This window comes from Erinaceus europaeus, chromosome 15, assembly GCF_950295315.1.
Source record: "Erinaceus europaeus chromosome 15, mEriEur2.1, whole genome shotgun sequence".
Lineage (NCBI taxonomy): Eukaryota > Metazoa > Chordata > Mammalia > Eulipotyphla > Erinaceidae > Erinaceus > Erinaceus europaeus.
The window spans coordinates 26,666,769-26,682,033 of NC_080176.1; the positions used below are offsets into that span (position 1 = coordinate 26,666,769).

The window sequence follows — 15,265 nt, forward strand, 5'->3', positions numbered from 1 at the left end:
TCTTGGATGGACCTTGAAAAAATCATGTTGAGTGAAATAAGTCAGAAACAGAAGGATGAATATGGGATGATCTCACTCTCAGGCCAAAGTTGAAAAACAAGATCAGAAAAGAAAACACAAGTAGAACCTGAAATGGAATTGGCGTATCTCACCAAAGTAAAAGACTCTGGGGTGGGTTGGTGGGGAGAATACAGGTCCAAGAAGGATTGAGGAATGTTATGCATGTATAAACTATTGTACTTGCTGTTGAATGTAAAACATTAATTCCTCAATTTAAAAAAAAGAGAAAAAAAATAATAATTTTTTTAAAAAGTAAAAATATGGAAGTTGGGCGGTAGGTAGCACATGGCACAAAGTGCAACGACTGGTGCAAGGATCCCAGTGTGAGCTTGTTGTTAATGTTTCGGGGGCGCCAGCTGGCCGGGCTAGCTTCGTGGTGGTAGACAGAGACAGACTCGGGGACACACGGCTGGGCTGAGAAGCTGTGTATCTTTATTCACGAGCGGGCAGATCACCACACCATGCGCTTCCTCGTGTTTCTCCTTCCACCAGTGCTGCTGGGACTCTGCACGTCCTTAGCAGGGGAGATAGAGGGGCAGGAAACTCGCAAGGGCCAAACCATTTCTCTCAGAGGTAGGGGGGAGGGGGCCAAACCAACACGAAGAATCCCAACACGAGCCCCGGCTCCCCACCTGCAGGGGAGTGGATTCACAAGAGGTGAAGCAGGTCTGCAGGTGTCTATCTTTCTCTCCTCTTCTCTGTCTTCTGCTCCTCTCTCAGATTTCTTTCTGTCCTATCCAACAACGACATCAATAACAACAACAACAATAACTACAACAATAAAACAAAGGCAACAAAAGGGAATGAATAAATAAATGTTTAAAAAAAGAGTAACAACATGTACATATACAGGAGCACAGAAACCTTGCCAACAATTGCTTCCAGAGCTACTCAAAAATAATAACGCTATGTGTTAATTATCAACAATTACCTAGAAATAGCCACGAAGTCTTCAGAGCAATTTCAAACATTCTCTCATTCTTACATGCAAGTCTCTTTCACGTGGACACACATACATCACACACCCTCAGGCAAAAAACTCATGGTGTGAGTCACACGTCCTCACTGGTATTTACACAAGTGAGGGTTATATCTGATGCTTTTTTTAAAAAATAATTTATTTTAGTTTAAGAGAGATAGATACAGAGACACACACACACAGAGAGAGAGAGAGAGAGAGAGCGCCAGACCTCAGCTCTGGCTGATGGTGATGCTGAGACTGAACCTAGGACCTCAGAGCATCAGGCCTGACAGTCCTTTGTAGGGACTGGCAATTGTGCACCTGGTAAAATGCACAGGATACAATAAGCAAGGACCTGGGTTCAAACCCCAATCCTAATCTGCAAGGGGGAGCTTTATGAGTGTTGCAAGTGGCTCTCTTTCTCTCTCTCTCTATTTCCCCTTTCTATCAATTTCTGTCTCCATCCAATAAATAAATAAAATAAAAGTTAATTTTTAAAAAGTCCTTTGCATAACCAAAGGACTGGATTCCTGTTCCTTTGGCCCTTTTTCATTTGGACCCACACTGCCTTTGAAGGTTCTCTTTCTTCCTTCTTAGATTTTAACTCATCCTTCTCTTTTCCTTATCTCTCTCTCTCTCATCCCTCCTCATTGCTCTCACTTCCTATTTCCTCATTACCTCCATATTTCTCTTACTCTAAAGCTGAAGTATCCAGCATCTCTCAGTAAATATCTATTTTGAGCTTGCCACACGCTCTTCCCTGCGCCCCCCCCCCCTTTGTCAGCCTGGACTATTCTCCCTCCTTTCATCCCTCCCCATCTGTCCTCTCCTTCCCTCTGTCCTCCCAGACCCCAGCGCGGGCCCGGCCTCCTCCCACCCTTTTTCCCGCCTTTTTCTTTCCAAGGTTCTGAAGCGCGAGGCCCTCACTGTCCCCCTCGCCCATCCTCCCAGCAGCCCACCAGGCAGCCTGGTTGCCATGGCGACGGGCTCCTGGAAGCCAAAGTCAAGGACCTGGTTGCCATGGCTCCCGCTTCTCCGCCTCCAGCCCCTCCCGCGCTGCCTGGGTTTTCCGCGCCTGCGCAGTGGAGCCCGCGACCGGCCGAACCGGGGTGGGGCGGGGCTTAGAGGTCCGAGGAAGGGAGGGAGGGAGGGAGGGAGGAGAAGGGAGCGGGCTGGCGCCTACGGTGGCCGAAGAGGGACACGCCGAGCCGGAGGCTGCAGGATGGTAGGCTGTGAGAAGAGCGAGGGGAGGGGGAACCGAGGGGCGTGAGCTGCACCTGCGGGGGTCCTCGGGGGCTGCGCTCCGCTCTGGCCGCTCGGGCGGCCCCGGGTCCCCGGAATCCCGGCTCCTCGGGCCGGGCGGGCCGGCCTGGGGGAGCACAGCTGGCAGCGGCTTGGGGGTGCAGGGCTGGGGAGGAGGTTCCAGGGAGGGCCTTGGGGGGCTGACCTGGCGGCGGGGTGGGGCTGGACAGGGAGGGGGGCCCCGAACCAGACGGGGCACGTGGGTCAGCTCTCGGGGGTCCGGGCCGCTGCCGCCGGGAGGTCGCCCCAGGAATCGGAGCGCTGGGGGGTGGGGTCCCCAGCTAGAGGGATCTGGGGGCGCGGGGCCTCCAGCCCACCCACACCCTCAGTCCGGGGTCACCCCAGGAACGAGCGTCGGACCTCGTGGAGGCGGTGTGTGGGAGGAGACAGTTCCCGGGGCAGGGGGGGGGCAGGTCCTGCCTCAGTTTACCCCCCTGCCCGCCTGGAGACTGGGAGAGCGGGTGGACTCGAGGTTTTGCTCTCGGGACCCAGGTTTTGGGGGTCCCTGACTCCCCAACCCGCCCCATTCTCTTTCCGGAACCCAACTCTTCCGTCTTCCTCCTTCCCCGCCCCCTCACCCCGCCCCCAGCATAGCCCAGAGGTGCTTCTCTGCAGCCTTCCACACGGGACCCCCCAAACCCAGTTTCTCTGGAATTCGAATTTTCTGCCTGCTCAACTAGGAGCTCCAATGTGCAGAGCTCCCGGCTCTGCCCTTGTCCGGACAGGAGGGTCCAGTGGGGTGCAGGAGGTGGCTCCAGGAAGGGACTGGGCCTCCCCAAAAAAACTGGAAAGCTGGGCCCCACGCCCAGTGAGCTCTCTGCACCCCACAACCCCCACTCCAAGCTTGCACTTTGTTCCACAAACACTCCCTAGGGGAGCCGCCCTGCTCTTAGCACCATCGAATGGGAACTGGCAGCAGATCTGGGGACAAGTGGGCGCCCCAAAAGGGAGAAAAGGAGGCAGGAAGGCTGTAGCCGAGGGTGGTAGGGTTGAGCTCAGGAGCCCAGAACTAGGGAGGAGGGAGGGGGTGGAATGGAGTCTCTCCCCCAGGGACAAAATGCCAGGTCTCTGCAGCTGGCAGTGCCGGAAGGAGGCAGGTGTGTCTTTGCCACCCGCTCCCTGCTGCTTGTCACTGCACACATGCCACTTGTCACACCCTTTGGAAGAGGAGGTCAGGGCATGATGGTGTGTCGCAATGCTTCCCACCTCCTTAATCCCTACTCTCAAAAGTGGCCTTGCTCAGGGCCACACAACACAGCCCCAGGTAGAGCACTTACGCCACATCCATGAACAAGGGCCCGGTCCCCACCAGCAGGAGGAAAGCTTCATGAGCTGCAGGTGTCTGTTTCTGTCACTCTCCATTTTTCTTGTCTTGTGCCCTCAGTCATAAAGAAAGGAACCCCCACACACACCTTCAGGGGAAAGGCTTCACGAGTGGTGAAGCAGGGTTGCAGGTGTCTCTGTCTTTCTCCCTCTTTCCCCACTCGCCTCTCAGTTTCTTTTCTTTATTTCTTTATGTGCATTTTTTATTATTTCTGATTTATTATTGGATAGAGACGGAGAGAAACTGAGAGGGGAGGAGGAGGTAGAGAGGGAAAGAGACAGAGAGACACCTGCAGCCCTGCTTCACCACTTGTGAAGCTTTCCCTTGCAGGTGGGACCAAGGGCTTGAACCTGGATCTTTGTACACTAATGTGTGTGCCTAACCAGGTTTGTCACCGCCTGTCCCCCACCTTTCAATTTCTCTCTGCACTATCAAAATTTAAAAAGAAGAATAAGAAGCAAGAAAGAAAAGAAAAAAAGGGAAAGAAATAAAGAGAAAGAAAAAGGTGTCTTTAATTTATAATCCAGCAGATCTAAATCCTGGAGGTACTCCACGGGTGGAGACAGGGTCTGAACCCAATGAGTGACTCCAGGGCTCTGATGGAATCCTGGAGGGGTCAGTCAGTGGAAAGGGGGCACCCACCCATAGTTGACAACAGGCGGGGGGGGGGGGGCAACAACAACGAGTCACATGCTCAGTGACCTGAGCTGGGGGAGCTGCACTGGCAGATGGAAGAAGCTTCTAGAACCAGAACTCTGAACCTCAGCTCAGCCTCCTCCTCTCTTCTCTCCCCTCCGCCCCACACAGATGCGATTCATGCTGCTGTTCAGCCGGCAGGGGAAACTGAGGCTGCAGAAATGGTACTTGGCCACCTCTGACAAGGAGCGGAAGAAGATGGTCCGTGAGTTGATGCAGGTGGTGCTGGCACGCAAGCCCAAGATGTGCAGCTTCCTGGAGTGGAGAGACCTCAAAGTGGTCTATAAGAGGTGACTCCTCCCCCTGCCCCTCGGGAACAGCTGTGGGAACCCCGTTTCCTGGTTTCCTGGATTTCCCCAGCCCAGCCAGGGGAGGAATCCTTGCCCCTCTGTCCCATGTGATCTGGCCCAAGCCCCTCACTGCTTCCTGCTGGTCTCTCTGGCCCGAAGGCTCGTCTTGCCCCTTGTCCTTCCCCGTGTCGCCGCTGCTGGCCTTCTGCAGGCCTGGCTCCTGCACCACTTGGGCACATGCCCTCCTCCGTCTTCTTCTCCCACAGGGGAACTGGTTGGCTCAGGTTCCCGGGCTAGAGGGCAGGAGAGAAAGGGGCCTCGACTCTGCCTGTGCCTGCGGGTGTCAGCTGCTGTTTGCAGACTCCAGGGGCCACACCACCTGGGTTCTAGAGGGACACAGACCCTGACAGTGGGGGTATTAGGGCTGTAGGGTTGAGCTCTCCCACCTGCACCTCTGCCCCCAGATACGCCAGCCTGTACTTCTGCTGCGCCATCGAGGGCCAGGACAATGAGCTCATCACGCTGGAGCTGATCCACCGCTACGTGGAGCTCCTGGACAAATACTTCGGCAGCGTGAGTCCCCTGCCCACCTGGGCTACCACCCCCAGCCATCCTCTCCTCCTCCCAGCTCTGGGGCCCCTGCCAGGCGCTGCCCTGCAAGGCCAGGGGGCAGAGGTGAAGTCGGAGCAGGGAGAATGGTAATTAATCTCCATTTAAGGCCTTAAGCCTCTTAGCCATGTGCCTTAATCAGCCCATGGGGAGGGCTACAGGGACCAGGCTCTGCCTCTGGGTCAGCCCAGCTTGGCTTCCCAGCTCAGCTGAGGCCAGAACTGGGAGAGCACAGGCTTGCACCCCTGAGGCCCCAGAGGCTGTGGGTTCAAACCCTATCTCACCTTGTGCCAGAAGTGAACACTACTCTGATCTTTCCCTCCTCTGCCCCCCCTCCATTTTATAATATATAAGTAAATCTTTAAAAAGGAAGCAGCTGGCGTCGTGCAGTGACACACTCAGTTGAGCACACACCATGTTCAAGTCCCCTCTCCCTACCATGAGGGAAGCTTCACAAGTGGTGAAACAATGTGGCACATGTGTCTCTATCTCCCCTTTGCCTTTCAATTTCTTTTTTTTTTCCCCCCAGGATTATCACTGGGGCTCGGTCCTGCGCTATGAATCCACTGTTCCTGGTGGCCATTTTTTTCCCATTTTATTCGATGGGACAGAGGGAAATTGAAAAAGGAGGGAGAGAGAAAGAGAGACACCTGCACACCTGCTTCTCCACTCATGAAGTGTCCCTCCTACAGTTGGGGAGCTGGAGCTTGAACCCAGATCTTTGCACGAGTCCTTGTGCTTAGTACTATGTGCACTTAACCAGGTGTGCTACTGCCCGGCTCCCAGCTCTCAATTTCTATCTCTATAAAAGAAAAGAAGAGAGAAGAAGAATGGAGCCAGGATTGGTGGATTTTTTTTTTTGCAGCACTCTTGTGGCAATCAAAGAGGGATTGAGGGAAAGAAGGAAAGAAGGCCCAGGAAGTTCACTGCAGATAAGGGATCAGACTTAACTGCTTGAGGTTCCAGGTTCAATCACCACCCTTGAATGTTAGAGTGATACTCTGGTTCTCTCTTTCTGATGTGTCAGTAAACAAATAATTTTTTTTTTTTTACCAGAGCACTGCTTATCTCTAGCTTATGGTGGTGTGGGGGCATTGAACCTGGGACTTTGGAGCCTCAGGCATGAGAGTCTCTTTGCAGAACCATGATGCTATCTACCCCCACCCAAGAAATAATCTTAAACAAAAAAGGCTGAGGCCAAGTGGAGCTTTTATAGGGAGTTGCTAACCTTGATTTTATATTGAAACTTTTTTTGAGGGGTGAGGGGTGAGGGGCAGAGCTGGGGCCTGGCACTAGCACAGTTTCACTGCTCCCACAGGCTCACTCTTCCCAGACCTCTTCATCATTTAGATCAAGAAAGGGAGAGACACTACAGCTCCGGAGTTTCCCCTGGTGGTATGGTGCTCCCATGTGGTGCTGGGGTTCCAACCTGGGCTGAAGACCTGGGTCCTACCCTGTGAGCTATCTCTCCAGCTCTGGAAACTTCTGGAGAGCTTTTCTTTCTGTTCCAAATAATGCAGCACAATTCTTCTTAAGATTTTGTGCTATATATATATATATATATATATATATATATATATATATATGTATTCCCTTTTGTTGTCCTTGTTTTTTATTGTTGTTGTAGTTATTGTTGTTATTGATGTCGTCTTTGATAGGACAGAGCGAAATGGAGAGAGGAGGGGAAGACAGAGAGGGCGAGAGAAAGACAGACACCTGCAGACCTGCTTCACCGTCTGGGAAGCGACTCCCCTGCAGGGAGGTCTTCCTAAGGTTTTTAGTTAGCAGTGTCGGCTTTGGCAGCGCAGAGACCAGCATTGGGAGAGAAGATCAGCATGGCACCTCCACAAAGTTGGCACACAGGTTCCTGGCACGTTTATTAACCAGGTCGTGCCGTAGAGAGAGTTCAGTGGCTCTGCAGAAGACTTTCCTGCCGGAGGCTCTAAGATCCCAGCTTCCAACCCCAGCACCACTATCGGCCAGAGCTGAGCAGGGCTCTGGAAGATTAAAATTAAAAAAGAAAACAATTGATTTATTATTTAAAAAGATAGGAGAGAGACCAGACCATCACACTGACACTTGTGTTTCCAGGGGGTTGAACTCGGGAACTTGTGCTTGAGAATCCAAGGCTTTATCCACTGCGTCACCTCCCTCTGTAATGCAGGGCCTGGTACAGAGCCCGAGCACTGGCTAGTCAGTCAGCTCACGGTGAGGGTGGGGCCAGGTGCATCATCTGTATGCACAGAGGGATCTGGGGTCCCTTGTCTGCCCCTCAGCGCGACCTTGAGCAGGTGTCCTGTCAAGTGTCTCTAAGACTGAGGCTGGGGCCCTACGGTGGTGCACTTGGTTAAGCACACTCATTACCATGCACTAGGACCCAGGTTTGAGCCATTGCTCCCCATCTGCAGTGGGGAAGCCTCACAAGGGGTGAAATAAGTATTACAGGTGCCTTTCTCCCCTATTTTATTTATTGGTTTCTTTTGTAATTTATTCTTGGATAGAGACAGAGAGAAACTGAAAGGGGGGCAGGGGAGACAGGGAGAGAGAGGGGCCAGGCAGTGGTGTACCTAGTTAAGCACTCACATTACAGTGCGAAAAGACCCAGGCTCGAGCCCCTGAGGGATCGCGGGGGGGCTCCACGAGGGCTGCAGGCGTCTCTCCCTCACTGTCTTCTCCTCCCATCTCAATATCTGTCTCTATCTAATAATCAATAATATTTTTAAAGATAAAGACATAAAGGCTTAACTATTCATCACGTCAATAAAGAAAAGAAGAAAGAGAGGTCCAGGAGATAGTACAGTGGATAAAGCCTTCGACTCTCGAGCATGGGGTTCTGAGTTCGATCCCCGGCAGCACATGTATCAGAATGATGTCTTTTTCTTTCTTTCTCTCCTGTCTTCTTCATGAATGAATAAATAAAATCTAAGAGAGAGATAAAAGAAGAAAGAAAACAAGCTGAGACTCAAAAAAAAAAAAAGGGAGTTGGGCGGTAGCACAGCGGGTTAAGCACAGGTGGTGCAAAGCTGTTAGGACTGCTGTTAGGATCCCTGTTTGAGCCCCCGGCTCCCCACCTGCAGGGGAGTCGCTTCACCGCTTGTGAAGCAGGTTTGCAGGTGTCTGTCTTTCTCTCTCCATCTCTGTCTTTCCCTCCTCTCTCCATTTCTCTCTGTCCTATACAACAAAGATAACAATAACTACAACAATAAAACAAGGGCAACAAAAGGAAATAAAATATTTTTTTAAAAAAAAGAAAAAATACAACAACAATATAAAAACAAGGGCAACAAAAGGGAAAAGAAAAAAGAAAAAAAAAACACCTGAGACTCAAGAAAATCTGGCTCAAGGCAGAGCCCTGCCTAGAGCTCAAATCTTTCACTCACTGGTCTAGTTGAGGCAACAGAAGCCAGGTTAACGCAGCAGATAAATTCATGGTGAGAGAGAAAGAGGTGATAGAAGGTAGGAAAGGTCAAAAGCCAAATACCAAGGTCCGGGGCAAGAACCCCATGTGGATGGCCAGTTGGAGAGATGATGGGGAGATTGTTCGCCGGGTAGGGCAGCTGCTTTGCCGTGTATGTGACTCGGATTCCGGGTTCAATCCCAGCCCTCGCCACACTGGGGGAAGCTTTGCTGCTGTGATCTTTCTCCCTGTCCTTTACTGAAAAAGAGAGAGTAAGACGTGGGGTGAGTGGTTGAGTGAACCCCGACTCTGCCGTGTCCCCCGCCCCCAGGTATGTGAGTTGGACATCATCTTCAACTTCGAGAAGGCCTACTTCATCCTGGACGAGTTCCTGATGGGGGGCGACGTGCAGGACACTTCCAAAAAGAGCGTGCTCAAGGCCATTGAGCAGGCCGACCTGCTGCAGGAGGTAGGGGCTGGGAGACCCCAGGACGCCCCAGCCTGCACAGCCACACCCTCAAGCCCTGGGGGGGCAGCCCCTCCCCCTTCTCCCCTGCGTGTTCCCTTCATTCAGGACGCAGGAGAACATGCAGGATTCTTTCCTTCTTCCCTGGAATCTCCACCACCACCACCACCCTTTTTTTTTTGACAGGTTTCAACCTCTGGTTCTGAGCAGCCAGGGCGCTGGGGGGATGGGGGGCTGGAGGGCCCTGGCTGCCAGCCTCCGGGTATAGCCACCCCCCCTCTGCTGAGCCACGCTGAGCCTGGCGCAGGGGGATGAGTCACCGGAATCTGCAGTGACAGCCGGCAGCACCCTGGGGGTGGGGGGAGTGAGGGGGTGCAGGGCTGCAGAGAAGCTGGGGACTGACCCCCCGCCCCTTACCCGGCCCCTCCTCATCATGCGCATGCGCACACGCATGCTCGCGCACGCCCACCCATATTCTGAGTGCCAGGCTCCCGACCCGAGTGACTCATCCCTGCAGGCTGGCTCACCTCGCGGGGGTCTGGTGCCAGCCTCTGCAGCCCCCCCCCCCCGAGAAAGTCCAGCTCCTGCCAGCCCCGGTCTCCTGCCCCCACCCCGGGTACCCAGACTGAACCCCAATATTCATTAGGGTCTCTGGATGGTAGGGTCTCCACCTGAGCAGCAGGATCTGGAGGTGCTGCCAGGAGCCCCTCCACTGCCCCAGGGTGACCCAGAGGGGTGGTTCCCAGGTGTCCCAACCTTGGACTCATGGCAGCTTCCCTCTATCCTCCCTGCACCCCACGCCCCCCCCTTCCCCTGGTGGCACCGTATCACCTGGTCCCCATCCATCCCCACAGGAGGATGAGTCGCCACGCAGTGTGCTGGAGGAGATGGGCTTGGCCTAGCCCCCGCCTGGCCTGGCAGAGAAGTGGAGAGCTATGGAGAGGCCCTGCAGGATTGGGCTGCCCCCCCCCCAGTGGGCTCCCCCCCCCCACTCCTCCACTGCTTCACCTTCTTTTGGAGTCAGCCGGGGGCCCAGGACCCTCACATGTCCCCACCCACCCACCTCCTCCTGTTCCCTCATAGCTCGACCCACACCTAAGCTTATAGGAGGGGTAACAGTGACCAAGGCGGGGAGCTGTTTGGCTTAACCCCCCACCCCTGCCTTTGAGGAGCTCACATGACCCTCGTGTCCTCCCCTCCCATCTAACTGTAAATATATAAATATGTCAGGTTTAAGGGAACCGGTTTCCAGGGCAACTCTTCCCCTGCCCCTCGACCTACTTCCACCCTTCAAACCCCCCCCCCGACTCTGCCTCAGGGAGGGGGGCGCCTCTGTGGCCTGCCAGGGGAGCCCCAGTGCCAGGAGGAGCCAGAACCTATCTTTTTCTAACCTTGCCACTTCACGCAGTATAGACAGAGCAGGTCTGGGGAGGGACGGGGATTGGCCCTGTGCCTCCTGCACCCCATTTTCTGGGTGAGGCTGGGGGTGGGGGTGGGACTTGATTTCCTTTCTTCTGAAATAAAAGGAAAAGCATTTCTGGACTCTGGCTGCTTGGGTTCGGGGGGGGGGGGGCGGCTGGGGGGACGACCAGGAGAGATTAGGGATTGATGCCCTCAGCCCCCTCTGCAGGGACCAGGGCTGCCTGGGGCAGAGGGGGTGGGAGGGGGTAAAAGATAACCTGAGTTCAATTTGAACCTTTTTTTCTTTTATTAAAAATGTCCTATACAAAGACAGCCATCATTTATCTGAAATACAGTTTGAACTGGAGGTCCTGTGTTTATTTCATGCATTGATTTTTTTTTCTTTTGCCACTAGCATTAATCCCTGAAGCTGTAAAAATGCACTGTTCCCAGTGGCTTTTTTTTTTTTAATGTATAGAATATATAGGGAGAGAGAGGAGGAGGCGAGACTTGCAGCAAGGCTTCATCATTTGTGAACCCTGCCCCCCACACACACACCCCTTGCTGAGGGCTTAAACCCCGTGCTTGCTCAGGCTCTGCTGGGTGAGCCAACCCCTGGGTCCTGTGTCTTCTGGGGTGCCTCCAGGTGCTGCCTTCAGCCAGGGAAGAGTGAGTCCTGCCTTTGGTTTACTTGATGGGAGACTCCATGTACATGGAGCCTGAAGGCAGTACAAGGTTCTGACCCACCTGCCCTGCTGCGGGCAGGACTGCAGCATCAGCCAGCTCTCCCCACCCCTGGGAGGACCAGGGGACTTGGGGAAGCCGATCACAAAGAGAAGCAGCGGGGGCCCGCCCTGCTCAAATGGCCCAGAGCCAACATTTTGATATACCCAGTGTCCCCCAAGTCCTGGGGATTCGAGTTTTTTGTTTGTTTTTTACTTTTTTTCCGTTTGGTTGCCCTTATTTTATTGCTGTAGTTATTGTTGATGTTGTTATTGATGTCATCGTTGTTGGATAGGACAGAGAGAAATGGAGAGAGGAAGGGGAGACAGGAGAGGGGGAGAGAAAGACACCTGCAGATCTGCCTCACCGCTTGTGAAGCGACTCCCCTGCAAGTGCGGAGCTGGAGGCTCGAACCTGGATCCTTACTCTGGTCCTTGCGCTTGATGCCAGGTGCGCTTAACCCACTGCGCTACCGCCCGACCCCCAGATTCGAGTTTTTTATCTTCTTAACGGGAGCCTTGCCACCACTCAAATCCAGGACTTTAGGGTTTCTTAACAGATGCGGGCTCCTACATGTATTTAGTGCCACCCACCCCAGAGTCCTCATCAGCTTTGGCTTGTGGCGGTGCTGTGGGCTAAACGTGGGACCTCAGAGCCTCAGGCACGAAGACCTTTTGCATAAAGACGCAGTCTCTTCCCAGCCACCGTACTTTTTAAGAAAGTGTGGCCCTCGGTTCGGGAGGAGGGGTCCCAGCCGCCGCTTCTCTCACCGCCCCTTGGCAAAGCCCTCGCAGGGCCCAAGAGGCCGGGTGAATAACCGTGAGCAAAGTCCTAATAAAATAGTCACTTTTATTTCTTAGCAAAACTATTTCCTCCGTGAGGGGTATTTACAAGAGACAGGGCGCGAGAGACGGTGCTGGGGGGTGGGGGGGGCCGGAGGCGGGCACGCTTCACAGGACTCACGGCGGGGGCGGGCGCATGCGGGGTGGGGGCGGGGCACGGAGGGGGGCGCGGTCACGGGCGGTGCAGCAGCACGTGCTCGATGTAGTTGCCCAGCTCCTCCTGCTCCTGCAGCCGGCGCTCCTCCGCCTCCGCCGCCGCCTGCGCGCGCCGCGCGGGAGCCTCGGGGTCTGGCCGGTGGCCGGGCGGGGGCGCCAGCGCGCGGTGCAGGTGGCGGCGGCGCGCGGTGGCGGGGCCCGGCAGTGTCCGCGGCCGGATGTAGTTGGGCAGGGGGTGGTAGGGGCCCGCGGGGAACGCGTCGCCCTCCTCCCGGTCCCAGGGCGGGAGCACGTCGTTCCAGTCGGGAAGCTCGGCGGGGACGGGCACGGGGGGCGGCGGGGAGCGCACGCGGGGGGCGGCCCGCGGGGGCGCCACGGGCTCGGGGGGCGCGTTCTTCTTCCGCTTCCGCTTCTCCTCCACCTCCTCGATGATGCTGACCACGTCGTCGGCCGGCAGGTGCAGCCGCGTGGACAGTTCGATCAGGCTATCGATGGCCTGCGGGTCCATCTCGTCGTCGTCGTCGTCGGTGGCAGCGGCGGCGTCCTGCTCCTCCCCGCCCTCCGCTGCCCCCTCGGCCGCTTTGCGCCGGTGCCCGGGCGCCTCCTCCTGGGAGCGCTTGTCCTCTGCTCCCGCCTCGCCATCCTCATCCTCAGCGAACAGCAGCGAGGTCTGCCGCGCCCGCTCCGCCTCCTCCGCCTGCGCCTCGGCCTCAGCCGCCTCCTCGTCCTCCTCCTGCTCCGCCTGCTCCCGCTCTCGCTCCTCCTCGGCCGCCTCCGCCCGCCCCGCCCCTCCGCGCCGCTCCTGCCCAGCCTCTCCGCCCTGCAGCCCCCGGCCCCCCAGGCCGCGCAGCCCGGCCCCGCCGTGCAGCAGGTACTGCAGCAGCAGGTCGGAGGCCAGATCGGCTAGTCGCTCCTCCTGCGCTGCCGCCTGCCGGGTGGCCTCGGCCTGCCGCCGCCCGGCCTCCACCTGCGCCAGGCCCTGCTGCAGCACGCGTCTCCCCGCCTCCGAGCCGCCCAACAGCGCGCCCTGGGGGAAGGCGGCGCCCAGGCCCGCGTATCCCGGGGCCAGGGGAGTCAGGGGGGCCAGCGCCCCGCCCAGCGGCGCGGGCGGCACCGACTCGCCTTCTCCGAGCGGGCGGGCCCCGGGGCCGGGTGCCGGGAACTGGGGGCCCGCTGGGGCAGGCAGGGGCGCGCGCTCCGGGACGCGCGCCTGGAACTCGCCCCAGGAGGCGCGCCACACGCGCTCGGGGCCCGGGCTCTCCAGGTTGACGCGGGTCAGCGTGTGGGTGCGGGTCTCTGTTTCAGCAGCCGCGGTCTCCTGCTGGCGCTTGGCGCTGCTCGGGCTGAAGTCGCGCAGCTGTTGGAGCAAGGCGGCCAGCGTCTCCAGCTCTTCCGCAGGGTCGCCCTCCGGGGTCTGCAGCGCGGGCGCCTGGCTCTCCGGCGCCGGAAGGCTGTGTGTCTGGCTGCGCACTGTCTCGGTCAGCAGGGCCTCAGCCGCTTCCTCCCCGGGGCCCTGCTGGGGGGCTCCAGGCGCGGGGGGCGAGGCTGGCCGGTCGAGCGCCTGCAGCAGCACCGCGGCCAGCGCCCGCGGGTCCACGCCCTGGAACAGCTCGCCCTCGCCCGGCTGCTCCGAGTTGCGAGCGGCTCGGACCTCCAGGGCATCTTTGGGCCCGGGCCCGGGCTCGGAGTCCCCGGCCGCCGGCTCTTTATGCTCAGAGCCGAGGAGGGGCTGCTGCGTCTCGGGGTACCCCGGGGGAACTGCCCCCAGGCCCTCCATCAGCAGAAGGAAGCAGAAGAGGGCAGAAGCCCGCAGGCTGGGCGAGCTCATGACTGGAGAGGGCTGCCGGACACTGCAAAAGAGAAGGGGTCAAGGAAAGAGGGTGTCTGAGGATTTTCCGCTCTCTGGGTCTCTGGGCCCGCACCACCACCCCCCATCTTGCAACAAGAGAACAGGGGCTTCCCTCCCCCGCTAACATTACCCAAAGTGGGGCGCTTGGGAGCAAGGGAGGACGGTGCTGAGCCAATCTCCCGGGGTCGTGTAGAGGGGAGAACGCCCGCACGCAGCCCTCCCCCCCTTCTTTCCCTGCGCCTTGCCAGCGCCCACGTCCTGAACGGCCAAGATGAGGGGGATTCTCGGCTGCCCCCGCGCAGGACTCCCCAGATGGTGCGTGGGCGACCTCAACAGCTAGAGCAAAGCGGCGACACCCCCATTTTCCAGGGACCCTCGCCAGGGGGCTCCCCGCTGGGCTTCCCGCACCCTAGTCCAGTCCTGGAGGGGAGCGAGCACCCTCCGCACGCTCGCCCCAGCTGGCGAGGGTTTGCGGACAGGGATGCGGAGTAGTTACCGGCTGGTGTCACGACGCGAGAGGCAGAGAGAGGAGCGGGGCGGGTCGGGAGCTCTGGACGCGCCCGCCTGGGGCTCCGAGCGGCGGTAGCGGTCCGGAGTTCAGAGGGCTGGGCTCCGCTGAGTCTGCGGCTTGGGACTGCTCGCTCACTCCGGCTTCAGCACGCTGGGCAGCGCCCGCCCCGAGGCCGCCTTATAAAAGGGAGCGCGCGAGGTCACGTGGGATGGCCCCGCCCCATTGACGTCAGTGTTCATTCATGGGGAAGCGGGCAGGCGCCGCGAGGCGGGAAAACGCGCCGTGATTGGCTGAACCACGACGCTCCCGGCCCGCGCCTGCGCGCTGGGGGCCCGGGCTGGAGAGGCGTGTGCTGGCGGAGCAGCGGGGAGATAGATGAATGAATGAATGAATGAATGAACGAATGAATGAATGAAATGTCGGGGCGGGCGGGGAAGGGGGCTATGAATGCATGAAGGAGGGACGAGCAGAAAAGGATGAATGAATGAATGGGAGGATGCGTGAATGAATGGGGAGGGTGGAGGCGGGGATGCGGCGGGGTGGGCGCCCCAGCCTTTGCAGCGCTAAGCCCGCGGAGGGCGCCGAGAGGATGGGTGGGCCACTCCCAGCGGCCACGGGGGTCAGAGGCCAGATCCATACTGGGGTCGCGACGGGGTTGGGGGGCGTGACGGGGGCGTG

At 57.5% G+C, this 15,265-nt stretch overlaps 2 protein-coding genes across 2 annotated transcripts; one reads left to right on the plus strand and one right to left on the minus strand.

Moving 5' to 3' along the window:
- The first annotated feature begins 2,155 nt into the window (after positions 1 to 2,155).
- AP1S1 (adaptor related protein complex 1 subunit sigma 1) lies at positions 2,156 to 10,641 on the plus strand. The gene is made up of 5 exons (XM_007517926.3): positions 2,156 to 2,246; positions 4,455 to 4,633; positions 5,098 to 5,206; positions 8,971 to 9,108; positions 9,960 to 10,641. Exons 1-5 carry the CDS (start codon positions 2,244 to 2,246, stop codon positions 10,005 to 10,007), a joined length of 477 nt encoding a protein of 158 aa, XP_007517988.1. The 5' UTR covers positions 2,156 to 2,243; the 3' UTR covers positions 10,008 to 10,641.
- A 1,420-nt stretch (positions 10,642 to 12,061) lies between these two features.
- Positions 12,062 to 14,752, minus strand: VGF (VGF nerve growth factor inducible). The gene is made up of 2 exons (XM_007517981.3): positions 14,573 to 14,752; positions 12,062 to 14,077 (listed from the first exon to the last, which is right to left on the minus strand). The coding sequence occupies exon 2, from the start codon at positions 14,053 to 14,055 to the stop codon at positions 12,244 to 12,246; it is 1,812 nt and encodes a 603-aa protein (XP_007518043.2). The 5' UTR covers positions 14,056 to 14,077; positions 14,573 to 14,752; the 3' UTR covers positions 12,062 to 12,243.
- Positions 14,753 to 15,265: the final 513 nt, after the last annotated feature.